The sequence below is a fragment of the Uloborus diversus genome, chromosome 10, assembly GCF_026930045.1.
Source record: "Uloborus diversus isolate 005 chromosome 10, Udiv.v.3.1, whole genome shotgun sequence".
NCBI lineage: Eukaryota > Metazoa > Arthropoda > Arachnida > Araneae > Uloboridae > Uloborus > Uloborus diversus.
The window spans coordinates 32,002,222-32,026,397 of record NC_072740.1 but is presented as its reverse complement, the minus strand read 5'-3'; the positions used below and the strand labels follow the sequence as shown (position 1 = coordinate 32,026,397).

At 34.0% G+C, this 24,176-nt stretch overlaps 1 protein-coding gene across 1 annotated transcript in view; it reads right to left on the bottom strand.

Annotated features, from left to right (window-relative positions):
- The window catches only part of LOC129231834 (myotubularin-related protein 2-like), an 88,380-nt gene that overhangs the window by 16,270 nt on the left and 47,934 nt on the right, over positions 1-24,176 (bottom strand). Inside the window, exons 9-10 of the mRNA XM_054866214.1 lie at positions 20,306-20,698; positions 18,680-18,772 (exon numbers count right to left, since the gene is read on the bottom strand). Coding sequence (XP_054722189.1) covers positions 18,680-18,772; positions 20,306-20,698 — 486 coding nt within the window. The remainder of the gene's footprint in view (positions 1-18,679; positions 18,773-20,305; positions 20,699-24,176) is intronic.

The following is a 24,176-nucleotide window of genomic DNA, read 5'->3' as shown; positions in this document are numbered from 1 at the left end:
GTAACTTTATCTTCAGAACTATACAGTTTATTAATAGATACCATTCTATTTTGAATTTCATGCACATCACGTTGTGCCGATTCCATAGCAAAAGCAATTTCTTTCGCCTTGGCGTAATTCAAATTATCTTGCGCCAACAACTTCTTCTGGATGTTTTCATTTCTTAAACCCATGACTAATTTATCTCTTAGCATTGTACTTAAGTTGTCGCCAAAATTACAGTTCATCGACAATTTTTGTAATTCAGCGCAATATGCAGTAATATTCTCACCTTCTAAAATCTGAAGCGTTCCGTCATCTCCAACGGTTTTGGATTCAAATGTTCAGTTAATAGTGTCACAATGTCATCAAACTCCAGATCAGAAGGAATTTTTGGCGTAGCCAAATTCTTCAATAATTTGTAAGTAGTGGCTCCCGTTAAACTTAAAATGGCTGGTACCTTCTTAGTCTCTTCAATCTCATTCACTAAGAAGTAAGACTCAAGTCGTTCTACGTAACTTGGCCAATCTTCCACTGCAACATCAAATGACTCAAAATTAATGCTGGAAGATCCCATCATCCTCGTCGCCAACTTATTGTCGTGTTTAGCAATAACTATAAGGATACGATTCACACACGACAAACATTTATTTTACAATTCTACAACATGAACACTACAGATACATAATCTAATAATTTTGCGAATAAGAATGGAACTCAAACGGAAACCATGGCAACCACAACTTAACACAGCTTGGTAAAATATTAATAAATAGTTGTTGCCAGGTTCAAGACACAACACTTATTATTATTATTATTATTTTTTTTTTTGAACAATCATTATTAAAGTTTTAAAACTTTAAATATATGATTATCTTTATTCTTAAATTCTGAACAAGAAAAGATTTCAAGTACTTCGACAGATTAATTCCCAACATTAAGTTGAACACTAAAAACAACTTAACGGCAACTAAAAAAAGAAAGATATTCAACACTTCAAAGTTTTCAAATACCCGCAAAAGAATAACATGCAGTCACTAAATATTTATGCTGCTATTGAATTTCGGAAAAAATGGGTGCGTTTTTCAAAAATTGCTACAACATTGTGCCCAGCACAATATGAAAATTGTATATAATTTCAACAGTGGTTATAATCAGGGCTGAGGAGTATGAGTCGGAGTTGGACTGATTTTGGGGTAAAGGAGTCTGAGTTGGAGTCGTTTGAAAACATGCCGACTCCAGGTTTTTTTATTTCTTTAATTTTCACTGGCTCTCCTTGCAGTTTTTAAAAAACTGACTACCTATTATTTTGATTACATGCTACTCATAAGAAAATGCTTGTCATTAACTTTATTTAAGTGATAGCAACTGTCAGCAAACAGTTTTGTTGCCTAACATTTCCTAAGTAATCACTTTCAAATAAAAATAATAATTTTTTTTTACCTCGATCTCAGTCATAAAACAGTAAAAGGAATGTATGAATCGCTTGAGCAAGTAAGGAAACTTCTGAGGGCAGAGACGTAGCTAGATCCGACTTTCGGGGGGGGGGGGGGGTTACTTCTTTTATTTTTTATATGTATGTATATATATATATATATATATATATATATATGTGTGTGTGTGTGTGAACTTTTACATATTTTGGAATGGGGTGCCCCAAGTTCGATACTTGTGTCAAACAAAACAAAATCAAAGAATTTTTTTTTAAATTTTTTTTTGTAATGTTTTGGAAAATTTAACTTTTTTTTCCTTTTTCTCCATTTAATTTAAAGTGAAACTTTCTAGCAACAGGTCTAGTCAAAACCAGTCTATCCAAATCAGGGGGAAAATCAAATATCTGATGAGCGTGTTCCATTCATTTCAGTGTGACTGCTTAATTTAGAGGCTAACACACATCTACAAAAGCTGGCATCCCTGAAAGCTAATATATGGATCCATTTCCGCCTGTGAACGTGATGTTTGACTTTCAATCTCATCGGTGGTCAGACTATTTTTACTAACTTGGTTCGCACTAAAAGCATGAAATAAAATAAAAAAAAAGACTTCTTGATTATAACCTGCAAAAAATGAAATGACTTTTCATATCGTTATATTTATATGTTGCTTTTTATATGTATTTACATTTATTCTGGTTCTAAAGCAGTTAATAAAATTTGAATTAAAAAAGAGGGAAGAAATATAGGCGGTAGAAAGTTATTTGCACAAAGCTGCATACCATCTGTTCTCCTTTCAAGTTTTTATTTTTAATTTTATTAGCTGCTTTAGAATTTATATAAATATCTATTTGAGAGAGCAATAGCAATTTTCGAGTGTTATAAACAGAAGTCTTGTTTATTTTCTACTTTTTAATGCGAACCAAGCTAACAGAAATAGTACAGAACAGTCTAGATTCATTTCGTTTTTAAACATTTTATTCCTGTAATGCTATGCAGTTTTTCTTTTAAATTAAAATAAAATTTCCTTCAGAAGGGTTCGATGAAATTAATGCTGCTTCAGCAGACTGTACTTCGTTTTCTTCAGAGGACCAGAGGACGTTAACTTTCTCTTTTTAGAGCAACCATTTTCGTCATTTACATTTTTTTGGGGGGGGGGGGGGTTAAAAAGCTTGTTATCGGTTTTGCTCTCTTCATTATACAACAACGTTCACTTAGAATATACTATTCTAAATAGTTCAGACTAAACGTTTTTAAAAGAATACGCAGTAAATACTGGCTGACATTTTCGACAAATCGATGTGATTGCGGTGGATTTTCTGGTTAGCAAAAGGCCGTTTTGACTATCACAGCACAACGCCAACAAAAACCTTATGTCTCGAATTCCGGCTATGCTATCATTTTCGGATTCGAAGCCCAATGATCTTCAAAGCAGCAAGCAAAAGCATTTTCTTCAACTCGAAACAGAAAGGGCTGAGGGGGCAAAAAAAGGAGAAATGCGTTCCACGAATAGGTTTTTTAGGAAAATTAACGAAAGGATAGTCGTTTCGAGCACTTTCTTGGAAAAAGAGTAAAGGGGTGAAATTCACAGGTTGAGTATTAGTTGCATTATGGATGAGTATTTCAAATTCATGGTTCAAGGTCATTCAAGTTAAAAGCCATTTTGCTCTGTTATCTGGTTTAGTACTATTCTGTGATCGCTCTCTTTCTTAAAATTATGATTCCTTAAAGAAAACCAAGATGACAGGAGGGAAGTTTAAGATTTTTTCAAGTAAAGAAAAAAGGAAAATCCTAGAATATTGGCCAGGTTAGATTTGCAGCAATTGCTAACCTCAAGAGGATAAATAATTAATCAAAAAACAAGAAAAAGAAAAAATCAGGCACCAAAAAGCAATAAAAGACGTTTTCTTCAAAAAGATATGCTCAAAGTTTCTTTAAACTGGCAATAAAGCCATTAATAATGTAATAATAGAACAAAGACCTAACAAAACTAATACAGAGGAATTTTGATCAAGAGCACATGTTCTCTATAGTATCGATTTCAAATTTTCACCATCATATTCCAAATTTCTATAAAGTTTCTTAAAGCCCCCGTATCTTAAAACCTCTTTATCTCGATTTTTTTCCTTCCTGTGAAATTCGAAACATACAGATTCAACTGTATGTAATATTCCCACTGCGCCGCTCATAAAATTAAACATACTTAACAATTTTCAGAATCTATGACAAAAAAAGGCTACATATTCGTAGATTTAACAAATCAATCTCATTTCTAAAGAGAAGTGTGAAATTTCACTCAATTATCAAAAAAATGTTGCAGCACAGTGAGGAGTGAGGCGTCTTTACGCTTGAGGGTCACTCATTGAGCTGATTTTCAATGGCACTGGAGGGGGGGGGGGGAGAGTGAAGTGAATTTTTGACCACTGTTATTCAGGAAAAAAATTTTTGATTTTTTTTTCTTTTTCTTTTCTCTTCTCTTTTTTTCTCTTCTCTTTTCTTTCTCTTCTCTTTTCTTTCTTTCTCTCTCTCTCTCCCTTTTTTTGGGACAAACATTTCAGGGGGGGTTTTGTCCCCAACCCCCCCCCCCTTAGCTACGCCCCTGTCTGAGGGTGCTTAGTAAATTCAAATAAGTGTTGGCTTGACCCAAAAGTGCAAATCCAAAAGATCCAATGAAATATAAATGTTCTTTTTTTTTTAATCCTACGACTTTATCTAAGAAAGCTTGGTTATCACTAAAAAGTTCAAAATAAAATCAGTGTATGATTTCTTGGTTACAACACTCAATGATTGTAGTTAATCGTAAAATCTTCTTATTAGGGTTGATTCTAAAGCTGCCAATAAAACTAATATTAAAAATTGAGCTAATAAAAACTTTTTAACAAAAAAATTGAACCGCCGAAAAAACTGAAAAGCAAAAAATAATAAAATATTTTAATTAAACTTTAATAACTAAGTTCTTAAACTGATGTAAGTATACCTAAGTATATATTTTTGTAATAATTTAGAGTTTTTAATTAACCTTAATAACTCAGTTCTTAAATTAATGTAAGTATACCTAAGTAGTTTTGAGTCGGTGCCAAACAAGCAAATTAATTATTTTTGTAAAGCGTGAGGCGCAGCGGTGGCGTATGGCGACACGCCCCTTCGCCGGAAAATGCCGAGCGTTCACGAAGTTAAACCCGAACGTCGTCGAGTGGTCTCGAAGAAGCACGTGTCGAGTATTTGGCTGCTACTGAGCTTTTGCCTCATATACAACAGTCAAAATGTTTATATCATTGTTCATCATACTGAAGAAAGATTTCTCATCTTGTTAAAAGCTCAAATAAATGGTTTTGTGGGTCATAGTATTATTCAGCGTAAGTATGGCATAACAACTGTAGCCGTTAATTGCATACATGATCCTGAAGATTTTTCTCACTGGTTGTTTGCCTCTCTCGTGCGAGGTCCCAAAGGTTTCAAAGCTCCGACGAGAGGTACTTTTCGTTGTATACGATCTACTAGTATTCATGATTTAATGATGGCGTGTGGAGGGAGCATTTTTTGAAACATTTATGTTTATCGCCGTACATTTCACATTACATTGCTAATTTTATTTGGTTATTTCTTTAAATTTAGGTAATTTAGGGATCTTTGTTTATTTATTGTTTGGCACCGACTCAAAACTACTTAGGTATACTTACATTAATTTAAGAACTGAGTTATTAAGGTTAATTAAAAACTCTAAATTATTACAAAAATATATACTTAGGTATACTTACATCAGTTTAAGAACTTAGTTATTAAGGTTTAATTAAAATGGTTTATTATTTTCTGCTTTTCAGTTTTTTCGGCGGTTCAATTTTTTTTGTTAAAAAGTTTTTATTTTATAATTTTTTGTGGCTATAAGCTACTAATGTGGCTATAATCTGTATACTTATATTTTTGATTACTTTTAAAATAGCTACCTACCTTACTTTAGCTATTAACATATATATATATATATATATATATATATATATATATATATATATATATATATATATATAATCGTATTTTAACAATTATCTGTTGTGTTACATAAATAATTTTAAAAAAGCAGGCTTTATGTACTAACATGTGTAGGCCTACAAAAAATGCTGCTCGGATGAGGAAAAGATGTTTAGAAGAATCTATTAATGAGAAAGAAAAAAGGTTGGAAGCAAACAGAAAGAGAATTACATTAACACGTTCACAGGAGAATTTAGGTCAACGCGAGGAAAGACTGTCAAGAATGAGAAGCTACAATAACGATAGTTTATTGCAAGAAGGTGATAAGCAGCGCGCTCGTCGTTTAGATATAAGAGAGCGACTTTCAAATGAGAGTGAAGAGCAACGCGCTCATCGTTTAGATCTGATAAGAGAGCGAGTTTCAAATGAAATTGAGGACGTCGTGTCTATACAATCCGTTCCATAGATGAGTCTCGTGAAATTGCTACCTATGGAAAGAAACCTCCAGATAATGTTGTCCCGAAAGATGTGAACAATTGTGGTGAACTTTTATCAGAGGTAAAACTTGCTGCCGAATCTCGTGTGATGTTGAGATGTAACATATCAGCATCTGACGGCCTCGTCAATGGTGCAATGGGTATTTAAAAAAAAATAAAATGGCCATCAATACGTAGGGATCAACTAGAGGAAGGAGAATTACCGGACTGCATATTAGTTAAGTTTGACGATGAAAGCATAGGAAGCAGACTAAAAGATAGCGATGGTTGTGTCGCCATACCTCCAGTGGTTGCAACTTTTCAAGGAACGAAAGGTTATGGTGACATTGAGCACAGGATGTTGCCAATAATTCTATGCTGGGCCATCACGGAACACAAATTGCAAGGTACGACCCTTGATAAAGCTGTAATAGACCTCGGAAAGAAAGTGTTTGCTAAAGGACAGGCATATGTGGCACTGAGTAGGGTAAAAACACTTGAGGGTATTGCTTTATCTGAATTAGAGCCAAATAAGTTACTACACAAACGTCACGATGAACGAGCTTTAGCAGAAATGCAGAGACTGAGAGCTCTAAATCAAGAGACTGACAAATCTAAAGCTCATTCATCATGAGTTGTTTTTTTTTTTTTTTTGTAATGCACAACTCAGTAATAAAAAATCTGTGAGCGAACAATAAATCACTCCTAATATCTCACCTTTAGATAAGGAATTTTTCCAAATTTACATGGGACCAAATTCTAGGTATACTCTTTCCAATAAAAAAACAACTATCGAAATCAGACTATTCTGTAAAAGTTATGCGTCGTCTTACACGAAAAAAAGTAAAAAACCTTTGAGTGAACAATAACTCACCCCTGTTTTCCATCCTTTAGGATAGGAATTTTTTTTCCAAATTTATATGGGAACAACTTCTGGGAAAATTCTTTCCAATGAAAAAAGAACTATCAAAATTGGACGAAACCTGTGAAAAGTAATGCCTGGTCATACATGAAAAAAAAGAACTTATATATACGGGTCGACTTGAGAACCTCCTCCGTTTTTTCGTCGGTTAAAAAACTAATCCTAATTACAAATACCAGAGATTGAGAGGTCTACACTGCCGTGGGCAGGTCAAAGGCAGTAACTGCATTTTTTTTTCATTTTTTTTTTTTTTTTTTTTTTTTTTGCATTTTGTCATCTATTGTACGTTAGCTTTGTTGTACAAACTAACTTATTTGGTTTCCGCTGAAAAAAATATATAACTCCAACATTTTCTTATTGTTAATACTACTGAATCCAACACACATTTCTTCAAATATCTCGAAAACTCATTTCTGCAGATACTGGCGCTTACCTGCCCACGGCAGTACACACGAGAGACATACAGGTCTGAAGCTCATTCATTGTGAGCTTTTTTTTTTTGTAATACCCAACTCAGAATCAAAAAAATCTTGGAGTGAACAACTAATCACCCCCTCTCCCCCCCCCCTTAGGGTAGGAATTTTTCCCTCAAACTTATAGGGGAATTACTTCAGGCTATACCCTTTCTAATAAAAAAAGAATATCCAAAATCGGACTATTCTGTAAAAAGTTATGTGTGGTCATACATTAAAAAAATATATATATATATACGTGTCGACTTGAGAACCTCCTCCGTTTTTTCGTCGGTTAAAAATAGTATGTCACCATCACTAAACTTCGCCCTATTTTTTCATACAAATCCTGAATATAAAAAATGTTTGACGACTGGCACTGAAAACTAACCCTAATCACAAGTACCAGAGATTGAGAGGTCTACACTGCCGTGTGCAGGTAAAGGGCTATAACTGCAATTTTATCTTTTTTTTTTGCATTTTGTCATCATTGTTTGTACGATAGCTTTGTTGTACAAACTAACTTATTTGGTTTCCGCTAAAAGAAATATAATTCCAACATTTCCCAGTTGATAGTACTGAATCCAGCGCACAATTCTTCAAATATCTCGAAAACTCATTTCTGCAGATACTGTCGTTTACCTGCTCAAGACAGTACACACGAGAGACATACAAGTCTGCATCTCATTCATCGTGAGTTTTTTTTTTTTTGTTTTTGTTATACCCAATTCAGCATCAAAAAATCTTAGAGTGAACTACTAATTGCCCCCCTTTCCCCACCCTTAGGGTAGGATTTTTTCCCTCAAATTTATATAGGAACAACTTCAGGCCATACCCTTTCCAATAAAAAAAGAATATTCTAAATCGGACTATTCTGTAAAAAGTTATGTGTGGTCATATATAAAAAAAATTGTGAGTGAACAACAAATCTCCCCCTTTTCCCACCCTTAGGGTAGGAATTTTTTCTTCAAATTTATATGAGACCAACTTCAGGGTATAACCTTTCCAATAAAAAAAAGAATTATCAAAATCAGACTATTTTGTAAAAAGTTATGTGTGGTCATACATTAAAAATCTGTGAGTGAACAACAAATCAACCCCCTTTTCCCACCCTTAGGGTAGGATTTTTTTTTCAAAATTTTTATGGGACCACCTTCGGGGTATACCCTTTCCAATAAAAAAAGAATTATCAAAATCAGACTGTTCTGTAAAAAGTTATGTGTGGTCATACATTAAAAATATATATATATATATATATATATATATACGTGTCGAACTGAGAACCTCCTCCGTTTTTTCGTCGGTTAAAAATGTAGCTATTGTAAAAGCTATTCGTACAAAGCTGCATACCGCTGCATTTTGTGTAAAATTTGCTTTAGACGTACACGTACCCAACCTCTCCCCGCAATATAGTGCAATATTTTCATTGAAATATTTAAAAAGAAGTTTAAGATTTAGGGGGATGTTATCGGAGAAATTTTTCAGAATTAAAGTATTTCAATTTTTATAAACTCTGAAATTAGTACCCACCAGATGGGTGTTACCCAGGAGGGGGGAGGACTGCCCCCTGTCAAGAAAAGTTTTTTGACTAAGCAAAAAAAAATACTCCAGTTACAGCTTTCAAAAATTGAAAGCACAGGATTTGGTCAACATCTGTTAGTTAAACATTAAAGGGGAGAAAATTAATCCTATTCAATTTTTTTTTCTTTTAATGGGATTTTTAAGTAATCTAACTTTAGAAATCGCAACTATTGCATAATTTGACTTTCAAATTGAATTTCTAACATTGTCTACATCTTAGGTTTACAATAAAATACAACGCGAACGTTTAATAAAAAAGGATTAATATTTCAATCTCTGTTTAGGGGTTCCCCCCTTCCCATGAGGAAGGGGGATTTGGGAAAAAAAATAAATAATAAAGACGGAGTCAGAGTCAGACGTTTCAATATCCAGGAGTCAGAGTCGGCAATTTCTTTTCCGACTCCGCAGCCCTGGTTACAATGACAAATTTATGAGATTTTGAAATGAATAGATGCTGATATACAGTAGTCTTGGCCTAATGTGATCACTTAGGGACATAATGAGTTTGATAACAATAAGTAAGCGAATCACAAAATTTGATAAATTTACCAACTTGGGCTATACATTTCTACTTACCAAATGAAATGAAATTGTTGATAGTAAACATTTAACATTGTATTATTTTCCTAAGAAGCTCAATTATAAATAGCCATAACCATAATCTTTTTTAAAGCAATGGAAGCAGTGTTGTACAGCACATTTCAACACTTACAATACATTTCCCATCTTTGCATTTTTAGGAAATGGCACAACACGGTGTTCTTCATTTAACTCATCAGTTTCATCATCCCTCTGTTTTCCTATAAAAATATGGCAAAATTCTGATTCAATTAATGTGGAACTTAGAGATATTTTGATCAATTTTCATCCAAAACTTAAATTCTTGAGATCTCATGTCTGAAGGATTTTAAACCATATTAGGTATTTCTTCTTTTTTTTTAAATAAAATTTTTTTTGCAAAAACTTGCAGATTCTGATCTTTTTAGCAGGTATCAAAATAAATAAAATTGCTAGTTGCACCGTAGACAGAACGTTAGCTTTCTTGGCCAATTAGAGTTAATAAAATTTCATGTGTTTTCTATTTCTTCTCATATTTGTGCCAGTATTTCAAAACGATAAAATGCTTTCAAAGCCCATAAAAATTTGCTTATTTGTAAAAATATATTTTAAATTTTATTTAACTTTTATTGAGCACATTTCTCTTTTCTTCTTTGCAGGCTGGAAAAATGTACAATGTGAGCCGTAAGCGGCTGCAGGCCAGATTGCCGTTTACTGGGTACAACAAATCTTTAGCAAGGTGTTTTTAGCTATGCAAAAATGGCTTGAACTAAATTTCATCAACTGCATTGCATAACTTCCATTCTCAGAATCTAAATTTTAAAACAGTTCATAATGCAGAGAAATGTTTGATAAGAATCAATTACAGAGGAAGATCACGCAAAATAACAAGATTTTTTATTTAAACTCTTTTCCCATCAAGTGTTTGATTTTCCACATGCTTAGGTCCCAAAAATAATTCCACCTTTTTTCCCCTAAATGCAATTTGTCAATTCATTAGTTGGTTATTATTTTGAATGCTGAAAATCTTCACCATCTCATCATGAATTAGGCTTAAAACCTCATCCGGTTCTACTGGTCAACCCACCGGAGAGTTGGTCTGCCTAGATCTCCGTGGTCTCTAGATCTGTAGTTCATCAGTCTTTTAGGTAGTAGGTTGTCGTCCATTTGTTCCACATGTCTCTTACATTTATCCTGATACTCTATTATTTTGTGGTAGATATCATATATCTTCAAGTTTTTGCATATGTAATCACTAGTCTCTATTCTAGTGTCTAGGTCTATCCTAATGTACTTTTTAACTCAGAAATTTCATTTCTGAGGCTTGAACTCTGGATTGTTCAATGGTGTTGACAGTTCAAGTCTCTGATCCGTAATAAAGCATTGGCTTTGCCGATGTTTTCCTGTTGCGCGAGCAGTGGCGGATCATGCGATTTTGAGGCCCCAGGCACAACCTGATCCGGAGGACCTCTAATTGACCCCCAAAAAAAAAAATGATACACTTTCCTAATATTTATAATGCAGAAAATCATAACTTTTTTTTTTTTAATCAACAAGCTGTGGGGGAGGAGGTAGTTACATTCTTATTAAAGGAAAAGCAACGACATTTCTGACAAAAAACTTTACTGTGAAAAATTGTCTTCTCTGTTTTTTAGTAATTTAGGTAATGCAGGGGGTGAGATCTGAGCCCCGATTTCAGGCATTTAACAAAATCCCAGCCTTACCCTGTTTTCTAATGTGCGTAATTCAGTGGTGCAACCAAAGAAAAAAAATTAGGGCGGGGGGGGGGTTCTCTTGGCAAGAAAAAAAGGAGAGAGAGAACCTCTGATTGGATAGGGGCGATAAGGAGGAAGAAGGTCCGGGGTTTAAAATTTTTAAACTTGTAGTTTTAAAAAAGCAATTTTAGACTTTCTTTGCTGATGTTAGGGGGCAAAAAGGTGCAGCTGCAGGCAGGCCTGGATCTACGCACCCACAGATCCTGCAGTGCTGACTGCGGGAGTGCACCAGGCCCTTTGGAGATCCAACTAGGGCCCAAGAAATTGAAGAAAAAAACTGCAAAAAAAAAAAAAAAAACTAGCACTAAGACTTATTAATGTTACAAATGTATACTGCTAGCCTCTGAAGACCTACAGATTTTGTTGCAGTAGGTCCAAAATTTATAGATCCCGTCCTGGGTGCAGAGGTCTCAGCGGAAAGTTGTCGAAATTGAAGCCTTAAAAACTTGATTATAGGCCATATTTATTGACATTAGGGTAAGGGATGGAGCTCAGGGACTGCCTCCGATCGATTTTTTATAAAACAATAGATCAAAATCACCTCCTCCTCCCCCCCCCCCTTCCCAATTTTTGAAACTGTAATTTCAAAAATGCAACTGTAGACAAACTTCATGGGATATTTAAAATCTGATGAAAAACTTCATGAGATATTTGCTTTTGTTCTTGCTTGAAAATTGTACAGTATAATGAAATCCATACTTAAGGGTCATTCTCCAAAAAACGTAACTTTTGAACGCAAATGCTTTTCAATTTCGAAACCTTCTGTTTTCTTTTTTTTTTCATTCGTACATGAAAGTTTTACCTACTGGAAGTAACCATACGCAATGGCCCAGCTAAGTTCCAATTATTTTACTCATTAAAAAAAAATTAAAAAATGCCTTGTTCATGGAAATAAAAAAAAAAGAAAAAAATTTTAAATTTTTAAAATCAAGGCCAATTTAATATCAAAGTAATAATTTTGTTAATTGTGCAAAGAATCAGCTGCTTTAATAATTAGTGGGAATATAATATTAAGCTCTTTTAATTAAAGTACAGCTTAATTAGTTTCAAATGTATGTTAAAAAATAGCATTTAGTAAATTTGAGGATATACTGGCAATTTATAATTTTGGTAGAATGCCTATTATTGATGTATTTCTCCTCCATCATTTATTTTCATCTCTGAAATAATGACATTGATAAGGTCTGTCACGGAGGAGAGATTCACGGAGGTGAGGAATTTTCCACTAATAGGCCTATAGATACATTTTTCAGGGAAATTTTTATTTTCTTCATTGCTGCAATCTGCACATATTAAGCATATGAAAACATGTTCACTTTTTTTAAAAATTAATTTACATCCTTGAAATTCAAGTTCACAGAGGTGAGAAGTCAGAATAACTACACTAAGTTTTTAAAGCAAAATCTATCTTCTTGTTTTTCGACAAAAATCTGAAAATTTCAACTATGCCCTTGTATCATGGAAAATAAAATTTGATGTCATTACTGCCACATGTTAATGAGGAATGGCATTTTGTGTTTAGGTAACGGAGGGGAGAATTTATTGTGTAAAATGACTCCTTGTCCTACTAAAACAAACTAAAACACAATGTTACAAAATTAAATATACTGGAACAATTAGTATTTGAGACTTATGAAAGCAATAATAAATAAATAAGTATATACTTTTAATTAAACAAGTTATTAAGCAACAAACAGTCACACAAGGTGTGTGGACATGCCACGGAGGTGAGAATTCACGTGTTGTGAACCAAAAATATACTAAAATAAAAATTATTATTAAAAAATTGTTGGCAGGTTTAAATAGATATATTTTTGGCCAAACTAAAAATTATTGTTAAATGAATTGTTCCTTAAAGTTTTTACTACTGTAAAAGGCATGTGACAGAAAAGTTACTTTTTGAAGAATGACCCTGAAAGGATAACTAATAATATAGGTTAGAACAGTTATAGTTTATACATATTTTACATTTTGATTTTTGTTACATTTGTTGATTTATATATTTTATTACTGATGTTATGTTCCAAAACAAAATTTCATCGGAAGCAAGTACTATTTTCCTATTAAATAATGATTTCAAACCTTTGTTGACATAATGTATTTGCAATAATAAAATCTTAAATTTCTTCTTGAAATTTATTAACTATACCCAACGTGGGTCAAGTTGATGCACAAATGAATAAACTGTTACGCTGACGTAATAAGAAGTGAAATGAAGTTTTTAAGGGTTGTTTTGAAAGAAGATTCTCACAAAATATTTTATTTGAGTGAGATGCTAAAAGTAAATTTGATTTAGTTAATGTAAATAAAGTACGGCTATCTTCTCCGAAATACGTTCTTTTAAATATTTCCAGAGGGATTTCATTCATGATTTTTTTTTTTTTTTTTTTTGAAAAATCCAGAATTGCTTACTACCCTCACTTGATCAAAGCTGATGTTCTGATTTTTCAGATTACCATGGCGATGGCTGTTTTTAATATTTATTTAGAGAGCAAAATTTTCGTCGTCATAGTTACAAATCATCTGAGGCTTAGCTCAAGCAGACTTTTTTTGAGCAAAATTAAGTTTTTTAAGGAAAAAACACTTATCTAGATGAACTAAAACAGCAAAACTTCATCTAAATACAAAATTTCCAGATTCCTAATTCCCATCATTTAAGATTGATAAGAAATAAAAATACATAACGTTGTACGCTGCAAATAATTTTTATAAGCGTATTTACCAGTGGATATGGGCAATTAATTCTTTATTTGTATTGCCACATCCTAATCGCCATATCTTTTTTGTGGATATGCCTGTGGATGTGGATTACAGGGGTGTGCACAGAAATTTTGGGGCCCGTCACAAATGACTTTTACGGACCCCCCCCCCCCCCTACATGTTATTTAACCCTACGTCTCTATGTAGATTTTGCCTCTTTTGGCTCCCCCTTCAGGCTCGGGTGTCAATTCTCCCCTCCTCCCCCCCATTGCATGCCCCTGCATATTACCAATTCTAGAAAATCCCCAGTCATAATACGATGGGTAAAAATTTCTTGACCATTTCCATTCTCTTCCATTTGAAGAAACAAGAAATCCAACGAGTAGGTACCTATCGCAATTCATGATTGCAAAAAACATAATTTGAATTCAAGACTTCGAAATTCAAATATGAATCCTGGATGTTTTTTTTTTGGTGGGGGTAGGTCCATTTCTAAGCATTTCTGGAAAAAGAAAATAACTATTAAAATTTGTGAGTCTAAGTATTACTCGATTTCAACTAGAGCTAAGCGCAATGTATCAACTTGACCGAAACAACAGGGGAAAAACATCAACGAATATCAGGAACTTCTATTAGGAAAAATTATATCTTCTATTCAAGGAACACAAATCTTGTTTTAATATGATATAATTACTTAAACACCCTACGCGACAGTTGAAAACAAAACTTTAAAAATTTACTTTTGTGCACAAGAAAACATTTTTTACGGAAAACTTGCAAACAAAAAAAGACAGCTGTCGAATAGTCATAATTTGGCAGCAGGAAAAATTCAGCATCGTAAAAAGAATGATGCGTAGGAGCATTGCGTCAAAAAGAAGTACTTTTCCCGACTCTTTTGAAACACTTTCGTTTTTAAACTTATGACTAAAAAGAAAGTTAAGGCATTGGAGAAAAAAAAAGTATGATTGCTCACCTAAATCCCAGGGCTGTTTTATTAGGGAAAAAGCTTTTTTCTTTCATTAAACTAAAAAGATTCTGAACACTGTTACAAGATAACACTCACTGTACTACTGAATTGGATTGAAATGTACCAGACAGAAGAACAGTACTCGTGGCGATTTTCCAAGGTCAACCGAACGCCCTTGTTTTTGTCTGCATGTGTAACATGAGCCATAATAAAGCCTTTCCTTTTGTTACTTCTTATCTTAACACCTCACTTTCTTGAAGACACAAACGACCTTGAACAAAGAAGCCGGAATTCTCCGATCTCAGGAAAAGTGCTCAGTTACGGCAGAGCACGAAATATGCTGGATGAAGCATTCCGGAGGAAAGAAACAAATATATTTTGAAGCTTTGAACCTAGTATACATACAAAAAAAAAAACACACCTTTTTTTCTTTTAATGTCCCAACTTCATCTCCTGGAAAAATCCAAACAAAGGCACCTGAAGCCTGGGGCGCCCCTCAAACGCAAGGGGGCCTTTTTGGGAGCAATCAGCCCGCGTCTAAAACCCATGACTAACTGTCATTTCCATGAGTTTTGAGCATTTTCCACTCAACATTACGACTTTCCATGGCAAATTCGCAAAAGAAAGTTTTTTCTCCTACAAAAATCCAAACAAAGACACCAGAAGCCTGGGGTCCCTTTTGACGAGGTGGGCCCTATTGGGAGCAACCAGCCCGTGCCTAAAATCCATGACTAACTGTCATTTTCCATAAGTTTTGAGCATTGTCCACTCAAAATTACAACTTTCCATGGCACCTGAAATCCCCTTAGACGCAGGGGGCCCTATTGGAAGCAATCAGCCCGTGCCTAAAATCCATGACTAACTGTCAATTCCATGAGTTTTGAGCATTTTCTACTCAAAATTATGATTTTCCATGGCAAATCCTCCAAAGAAAGTTTTTTCTCCTACAAAAATCCAAACGAAGACACCAGAAGCCTGGGGTCCCTTTAGACGAGGTGGGCCCTATTGGGAGCAACGAGCCCGCGCCTAAAATCCATGACTAACTGTCAATTTTCATGAGTTTTGAGCATTTTCCACTCAAAATTACGACTTTCCATGGCAAATCCTCAAAAGAAAGTTTCTCTTCTGGAAAAATCCAAATGAACACACTTTAAGCCTGGGGCCCCTTTAGACAAAGGGGGCCCAATTGGGAGCAATCAGCCCATGCCTAAAATCCATGACTAACTCAATTTCTATGAGTTTTGAGCATTTTCTACTCAAAATTATGATTTTCCATGGCAAATACTCAAAAAAAAAAAGTTTGGTTTTGAGGATATGACACTTTGCGGCTCCGAGGCCCCAGCTAGTGCCTCATGCGCCTATGAGGTGATCCGCCACTGGGCGTGAGCTCTTCGTGTTTTATGTTTTAGGACTATGTTCAAGGATCAGCAAATACAAATGTGACGACCAGCAACAGGGCAACAGGCTCTGGGCCCAGCTAGGCTGGTCCTAGTCAGTTTATAAGTCCCCAATGAAGATCGATGGCCCTCTTAAAGCCATCCAACCCCTTGCTCATTAACGCATCTTATGGTAAACTGTTCCAAGTGCCCACGACCCTACTAAAAAAGTAATTTTTCTTAATTTCCAGGTTAGCCTGAGATTTGAATAGCTTAAAACAATGACCCCTCGTCCTGCATTCTGTGCAAAAACTTAACCCGTTAACATCTTTCATTTTCATAATTTTAAACAACTGAATCATGTCCCCTCTGACTCTCCTTTGCTCCAGGCTATACATATTAAGCCTATTAAGTCTGTTATAATAGCCTAAGTTTGATAGTCCCCTTACTAGTCTAGTAACCCTTCTTTGAACCCTTTCCAATACAGAAATATCTTTCCCGAGATAAGGAGACCAAAACTGAACAGCATACTCCAAATGAGGTCGTACTAAACTCCTATATAAAGGCAGAAGAACCTTCTTAGATTTGTTTGAAATAGATCTATTGATAAACCCAAGCATGCTGTTGGCTTTGTTGCTTGCAATGCTGCACTGCTGACTAAATTTGAAATCCTGATTTATTAAGATACCCAGATCAATAACATTTTCTGCCTGACTAATGACTGAACCCTGTAAATAATAACTCGTATGCTTATTTCCATGACCTAAAAGTAGCACTTGACATTTTCCTACATTAACTGCCATATCCCACTTATCCGCCCACTTAGTAATATGATCTAAATCCCCTTGAAGCTGTTTTACTTGTTCCTCATTCTCTACCATCCCCATGACTTTTAACATCATCAGCAAAACAATTTATGTTTCCAGATATATTTTCATCATTGTCATTCATAAAAATAATAAACAGAAGATGCCCTAAAACTGATCCCTGAGAAATCCTGCTTAAAACATCACTTCATTCAGAATGATTTCCCCTCACAACTACTCTTTGTTTCCCTCCAGTCAGCCAATTTCTAAACCAAAGTAAAGTTTTTCCTCCTATTCTTATATCAGCTAGTTTGCTGAGAAGAGCAACATGTGGTACCTTATCAAAAGCTTTTTTAAAATCAATACAGTAAAATCCCTCTAATGCAGACACTAACTGGACAATTTTCTTTGTCCGCAATAGAGGTGTCTGCAGGACAGTGGTTTAATAATGTTATTTGCATTGGAACTGAGGAATTAAAAATTGTATGCATAAGAGGGGTGTCCGCCTTTGAGGGTTGTCCGTTAGGAGGGGTTTTACTGTATAAACATCCACACACTTTTTGTTATCTAAAGCCAAGGTAGCCTTGTCATCGAAATGGAATAAATTAGTAGCACATGATTTACCTTTCCTGAAACCATATTGCAAACTAGTCAACAGACTGTTTTAAAGAAATTCATAATCTTAATTTTGATCAAAGTTTCAGAAAACTTACAAAGCCCTGAAGTCAGACTTACATGTCTATAATTCCCTGCATTACCTTTAGACCCTTTCTTGAAGAGTGATGTTATGCTAACAAGCTTCCAGTCCTCTGGCACTGCCCCCGAGTAAATGTCTTAGAATTCATGCAGTATATTTATAAATCTTTATTTTTGTTACATAAGGTGTTACATCCCAGATATCTTAAGTCTTAGACTTGTTTTATTGTCTTGTTGTCTAAGGTAATTTTAGTTCTTACAGGCTCTTTACCTTTGAAGGAGATTGTTTTGGTTTCCTTTACTGAAATCTTCATATCATAAGTTTGACAATGTAGTTTATAAATGGATTGCTGGAGATTGATTGATCGTCTGCAAATAATACAGTAGAAGACCATTATAACGCACACCTTAGGACCAGAGCTTTTGCGTTATACAGGTTTTTGCATTATATAGATCATTACACAAATTTTGAAACTAATATTCAGAATATATCTATCTATTAGCATTTCATAATGAGTTTTATCTGCAATGAGTATTTAAGCAAAAATATTACAATTAGTTATTCCCATAAAAATATGTTTCACAATCAAAAGAAAGTGAATTATCCTGCACTTCAGCTAGCTTCATGGTTTGCATAATGGCTGCATTTTCAAGAGCCATTTGGTATTTTCTGTTTACTCTAAATGCTATTTTTAATTTAAAAGCTCTAAATTAAGATGGAAAGATGAAAAACTGTTTCAAAATTTAATTTGCCTAACACTTTTTATGTTTGCAAAGCAAAACAGAGGGATTTTCTTAACATCAAAACCTATTGTTTACTTCTGAAAAGTTGTGCAGTTTACAGAGAATTGTGTTACATAGGTCGGTGTTATAATGGTATTCTACTGTATTGTATTGATTGAAGTTTAAGAATCAATAACCTTTGGGTATCATCAGTTTCCTTGATTTTATTAGTAGTCAATGTAAATATTTTGTTTAAAATGAAAACTTACTTTGCATGTCATCTGCCATACACAATCAATGAACTGTAAGAATACAGGTGATCGATCAGCATCAGAATGTTTATCATCACCATGGCCAATTCGCTAAAAGAGCATTTGTTATTAAAAAAAAAGAAAAGATTATTAAATGATTTCAAATATCAATTGATATAGATATATAATAACACATAATGTTATTTAATCTGGAATAGAAATTTTAGGAGAGAGTTCAATAGATATTGTGAATATATTTCCTGGCTTAAAAACATCAGCAATGAACTAGAACTATGAAGAAATACTAGAAATTTGAATGCCTTTTAAATTACAAATGATGTCATGTCAGCAAGTTTAATTTTTGTAATAGTTTAATAAATTATTTTAAAGAAATCATTAGTCATCATCAATCAAAAGAAATCATTCTGTAATTTTTTGGTGTAAAACATTTATAATACAAAATTTGTCATTACTAGAAATTATTTTAAAATGTTTTATCAAATCAATAATAACAATAAATATTTTGTATTTCTCTCTTTCTTTATGGCCTACATTTTGTGCCAATACCAACAAACTTTCCATTAAAAGGAAATTAAAAGGAACATTTAAAAAAAATTTTACAATTTACCAAAGTTCTTCACACTTATGATAAAACAAACAATTACAATATCTAACAAATATAGTCAGATCTCCATATATCAAAGTAGCAAATTGACGAAAAAAAATTCGCTATATAGAAAAATTTTTAGTTTATTATAAAAATCTCTTAAAATATTAAAATTAAAGCTAATTTTCCTTTATGAAATCCAAATCCAATTTCTAATTTTGTACCAGCATTGGATTAAATGAAAGTTGATAATTAAAAAATTAAATGTGAAACATTTACTGAGCACTGCACTGTTTCTAAAAAACCAACTGTAATGCTGTTTTATGTTTTTGAGTGCGAGTTTTCTGTAAGTTTTAGCTTTTTTTTAGGGCTTTCCGATTTCTCATAACAGGAACTCTGCTTGCGGAAACACTAAATTTACCAGAAATGACATTTTTGCACCTTCATACATCTTCATTCTTCGGCAATTCAACTTGATCTGCAACATTAGGGGATTTTCTTTTTCAGAATGTAACCGAGAGAAAAGTAAAAAATCAATCTACTTAACATGAATGATTTTTACTGAAGCTAAAATGACTAGGAATGATAATCAACATACAAAAGGGATAACTTAAAACTGATTTTACGGTACTACTGGCTGCAACTAAGTTCTGAAATAAACTTGAGGGAATTTAAGAACTCCGGAACGGAACAATGACCTATCTACACACATCTCAACCCCAGATTCCTCATGAGTTTCATACCAAACTTTAGGGAACATTATTTTCTCCCCTAACCTTAATTTTTCATAAGACAAACAGTGATATGTGAAAAAGAAAATTTACCAATGTCTTGAAATTTTTTTCCGCGATAAATAAATATTTTTTTGATATATAGAAACAATTTTTCTATGTAATGGACATGGAAATTTGCTGGGATTTCAATTTATAGAAAATTTTGATATGTGGAAGTGCGATACATGGAGGTTTGACTGTACTTTTGAAAAAAGTCTTAAGTACATGAAGCTTCAAAAAAAAAAAAAAAAATGACATACTTACTTGTGAAAACTTGTGGCCAAAACTAATCCATTCTTTATCTATTAAAACTTCAAAACCTTTCAATGTTCTATAATATGGATCCAAAATCAACATTGCAAGGCTAGTCAACTGTGCAGTACGATCCCAACCATCACTACAGTGCACAACAACCGATGTTTTGTTGCTTTCAACTTTACCTGCAATTCGCAAGGCACCTGCAATTATAAACCTTATGTGTTCTAGCCAATGTGTTGACTCAATGTTAGCCAGCCAGTGATTTTCGTCGATAGAAGGAAAGCACACTTCTGTCAATTTTCTTAGACTTTCACGCATGACATGAATGTTATGGATGTCAAGAAATATCAATTCTGCATTTTGATATGCATCTTCACTTTCATATCCACCTCCTCTTGCCTATCAAAAATTAAAAAAAAAAATATTTTAGTCAAACAGTGCTATAAAAGTGGTTTTAACTATTTGAAGAGCAATGGTCATGCCGTGAAGACACCAAGTTTGCATTTTTTCTCCCAATTTTTTAAAAATAAAATTGCTGTAGTCCATTTGTTTCAATTTCCATAAACATCAATAAACGCCAGCACCAAAGATTTCTAAGGACTAAATGCTTTAAATACAGTATCGGATCAATAAATCAGTTTTCAATGTGAAAAAATAAGTTCTTGTTTTATTCTAAACAACTTTGTGTTTCAGAAGCTATGGTAGTTCTTATCGTCTACAACTGAGCGCAATACTTAGATTTAATAATTATTTTTCCACGCTTGCATGAGTGGCAATGTTTAAAAATTGTTTTTCTTGATGGAATGAGAGATTCTGTAGCAGTGATGAGTCAAGCAGCGTTATTGCGTCACATTCTATTCTTTCTAAAATATCTCGTTCAATTCTAAGTATTATTAATTTTGAATTCATGATGTAAATGTACTCTTTTCGTGTGTTGTAATAAATGTTCAGTAGAGTTATACAAGCATCTTTTATTGCGAATTCACACCAAAGAGTTGTTGGGTCAAATGACCTTTATTTGAGTGTTCTCGAATCCACAGTAGATAAAATTAAAGTTAAACTTGTAAATTGAAAGTACTTGCCTTTTTTTCTACAGAAAAATTAATCCCATTGCCTGGTAAGCCATGCCGTCAGCCATGTTGGCTGACCACATTGTTTTGTCACGTTCATAATAGTTGTGTTGAGTTGTCTAGGGCTGCTCATAGTTAGTTTTAGGGCTGGGCGATACAGTTAACCCTCGTTTATCGCGGTTAATTTGTTCCAGACTTCACCACGATAACTGAATTTTCGCGAAGTAGGATTCTGTATTTATAAACCGAATATTTTCTTAATTAGAGGGCATAAACCTTACTGACAACAATTTAAATAGGTTTTTTAAGATAGTTAGAGCCCCCTAGACATGATACAGCACCCTTATCCAACATTATATTTGTATTACTTAATATACTGCACAAAATATGAGAAAATGAGATATATTAGATGGAATTGATATCACATTAATTATTGGGAAATAAAGTACACACACACATGCAGTTCTTACACACTACTACTAACCTATGAAAATAGCTCAACTTCAACTTGTTCAATGATGAATTAATTTCCAGTTAGTAACCGTATGTGCTCCCTTTCTTCCTTTACATTTATCCTCATCAAAGGTACTATGCATACGGCTTAAAAAGCTAGTACGTTGTTGAACACCATTAGAGATGTATTTATCCCCTAGTAATAATACAGTGATTTATACTTTGCAGTTAGCGTTTAAGGTTAAATTGCGATCAACTTTCTTTTGCGATTTTAAACCTCCACTCCCTCAACTAGTACAACTACAGTCCCTAAGAAGAGCTTACCTTACTTAAAAGACATAATTTGTAATTCTCTTGTAAGAAAAAGTTTACACGAGAACATAAAAAAGGTTCATTGCAATAATTGAAAAAAAAAAAAAAGAACCGCGATGTAGTGAAACCGCGAAAATCTTAGTGAGTAGTAGCGAGGGACGACTGTAAACCGATATATCGTCATACATCGATATATAACTATTACCACGATAATGATATTTAGATTTCTATCCGTCCGATATATCGGTTGCAACGGATATACAGGATATAATTACGGAGAAATTGAAATACTGACTCAAAAATACATAACTTTTTATAGTTCTGTATGATGGATGAGTGCTTAAAATTTCAAGAAATTAACTGCATTCTTCAATCAGTTATTTTATTTTTAATTATAGTACAAGGGAAAATTAACAGGGCCGCCGAAGGTCAAGGTGGACCCATTGTCAGATTGGTCTCCAGATCCCATCCCCCTAAAAAGTTTAAGAGCGGGGCCCTTCTAAGGAACGCGCCATTAGTTTCTGACAAGGCTGATATGGCCTCTTGTGAGCCCTGAAAAGTGAATGCGTGTTGGTTAAAAATGTTGGCATAAATTAAAGTTAAGTTTAAAATCCAGAAGTTAAGATATTTAAACTAAGCCAACATTAACTGGCCGTGTAATGTCAAGTTGGAGACAAGCAAAAAACATGTTTCAGAAAAATACATTTATTAAATATGACTAGAATAACATCCCCATAAAATACACCCCCAAAATATCATAACATAAGTGGTTCCAGTAAATAAAGAAAAATGTCACCAAAATGTCGATGCAATCGCTTGCCACTCCGAAGGATCAACTTTAAGGCTCCCAAAAGGTCCGCCGGATCACACTTCAGGAATGTCCGTAATGAAAAGCACCATTACACAATTCGTAGATCGGTGAACATCTCAGGTAGACACGTCGGAACACACTTCCCCGGCATTTTAATTGGCCGGACACAACACAACTGTTTCTTCACCTGGACTCACTAATTCCAGGACTTGGAAGATTAAATATCACATACCACAAAAAACCCCCGCTAGCATCGCGGGGAAACCCCCCCCCCCCCACACGTGAGCCGGACTAGGCTTCACGATCAAACACAACAACTGGGGATCGTTGAGAGAAGAGAGACGAGAGTGATCGCTTGCTGCCACTCGCCACAATATATATGTTTTATCAACCAATGAGATTCCATGCCTCGATGACGTCACCACACTAACTTCTACTTCGACCATCACTCATTTGCATATTCCACTGCCGCGAATATTCGTACTCCTCTCCATAGCACGTGCGGTCAACGAGTGGAATTAATTCGAGTCGATCAGGTGACAACTCAACTTTTCTGAACCGACACATCGAGACATGCAATCTCCGATGGTTTCAGTAAACAGTCGCCATTAATTATGGCGTGGGGGAATCGTCGATTGAAGTGTTAGCACCAACTAGTTGACAGGTTCTACTTTTACCAGACTGGGCTTAAAGTAGGTACACTTAACTTTAAATTATTTTCTTTAAATTATAGGCTGTGGACCGAGAATAAAAATAAAATAAAATAATATTTTATGCTAACAAATTCCCCCCTTCTCGGTTACACAGCACGATACACTTCAAAACGACATAAAAACTGACATATTTCAAACAACAATTAAAAAAAATTTTTAAACACTTTTGAGAAACATTGAAAAATTTACACATTTGAATATTAAACTTTTACATTTTCATAATTACCAAAAATGAGTTTGCACATTTTTTTCAATGTACCCCGAGTCAGAGGCTTGGTAAACGTATCTGCAGGATTTTCTGCGCTTTTCACATATTTTAATTCAAATGTATTCTCCTCTACTAAGTTTCTCAAAAAATGATATCTGACATCAATATGCTTTGTTATGGAATTTTCTATAGGGGAATTTGAAAATTCTATTGCAGCTATATTGTCACAATTAATTACAGACCCTTTAAATTTATATCCAGCTATTTCAAAATGTGATGTTTCTTCTAAAATTCTTTTTAACCACACCAC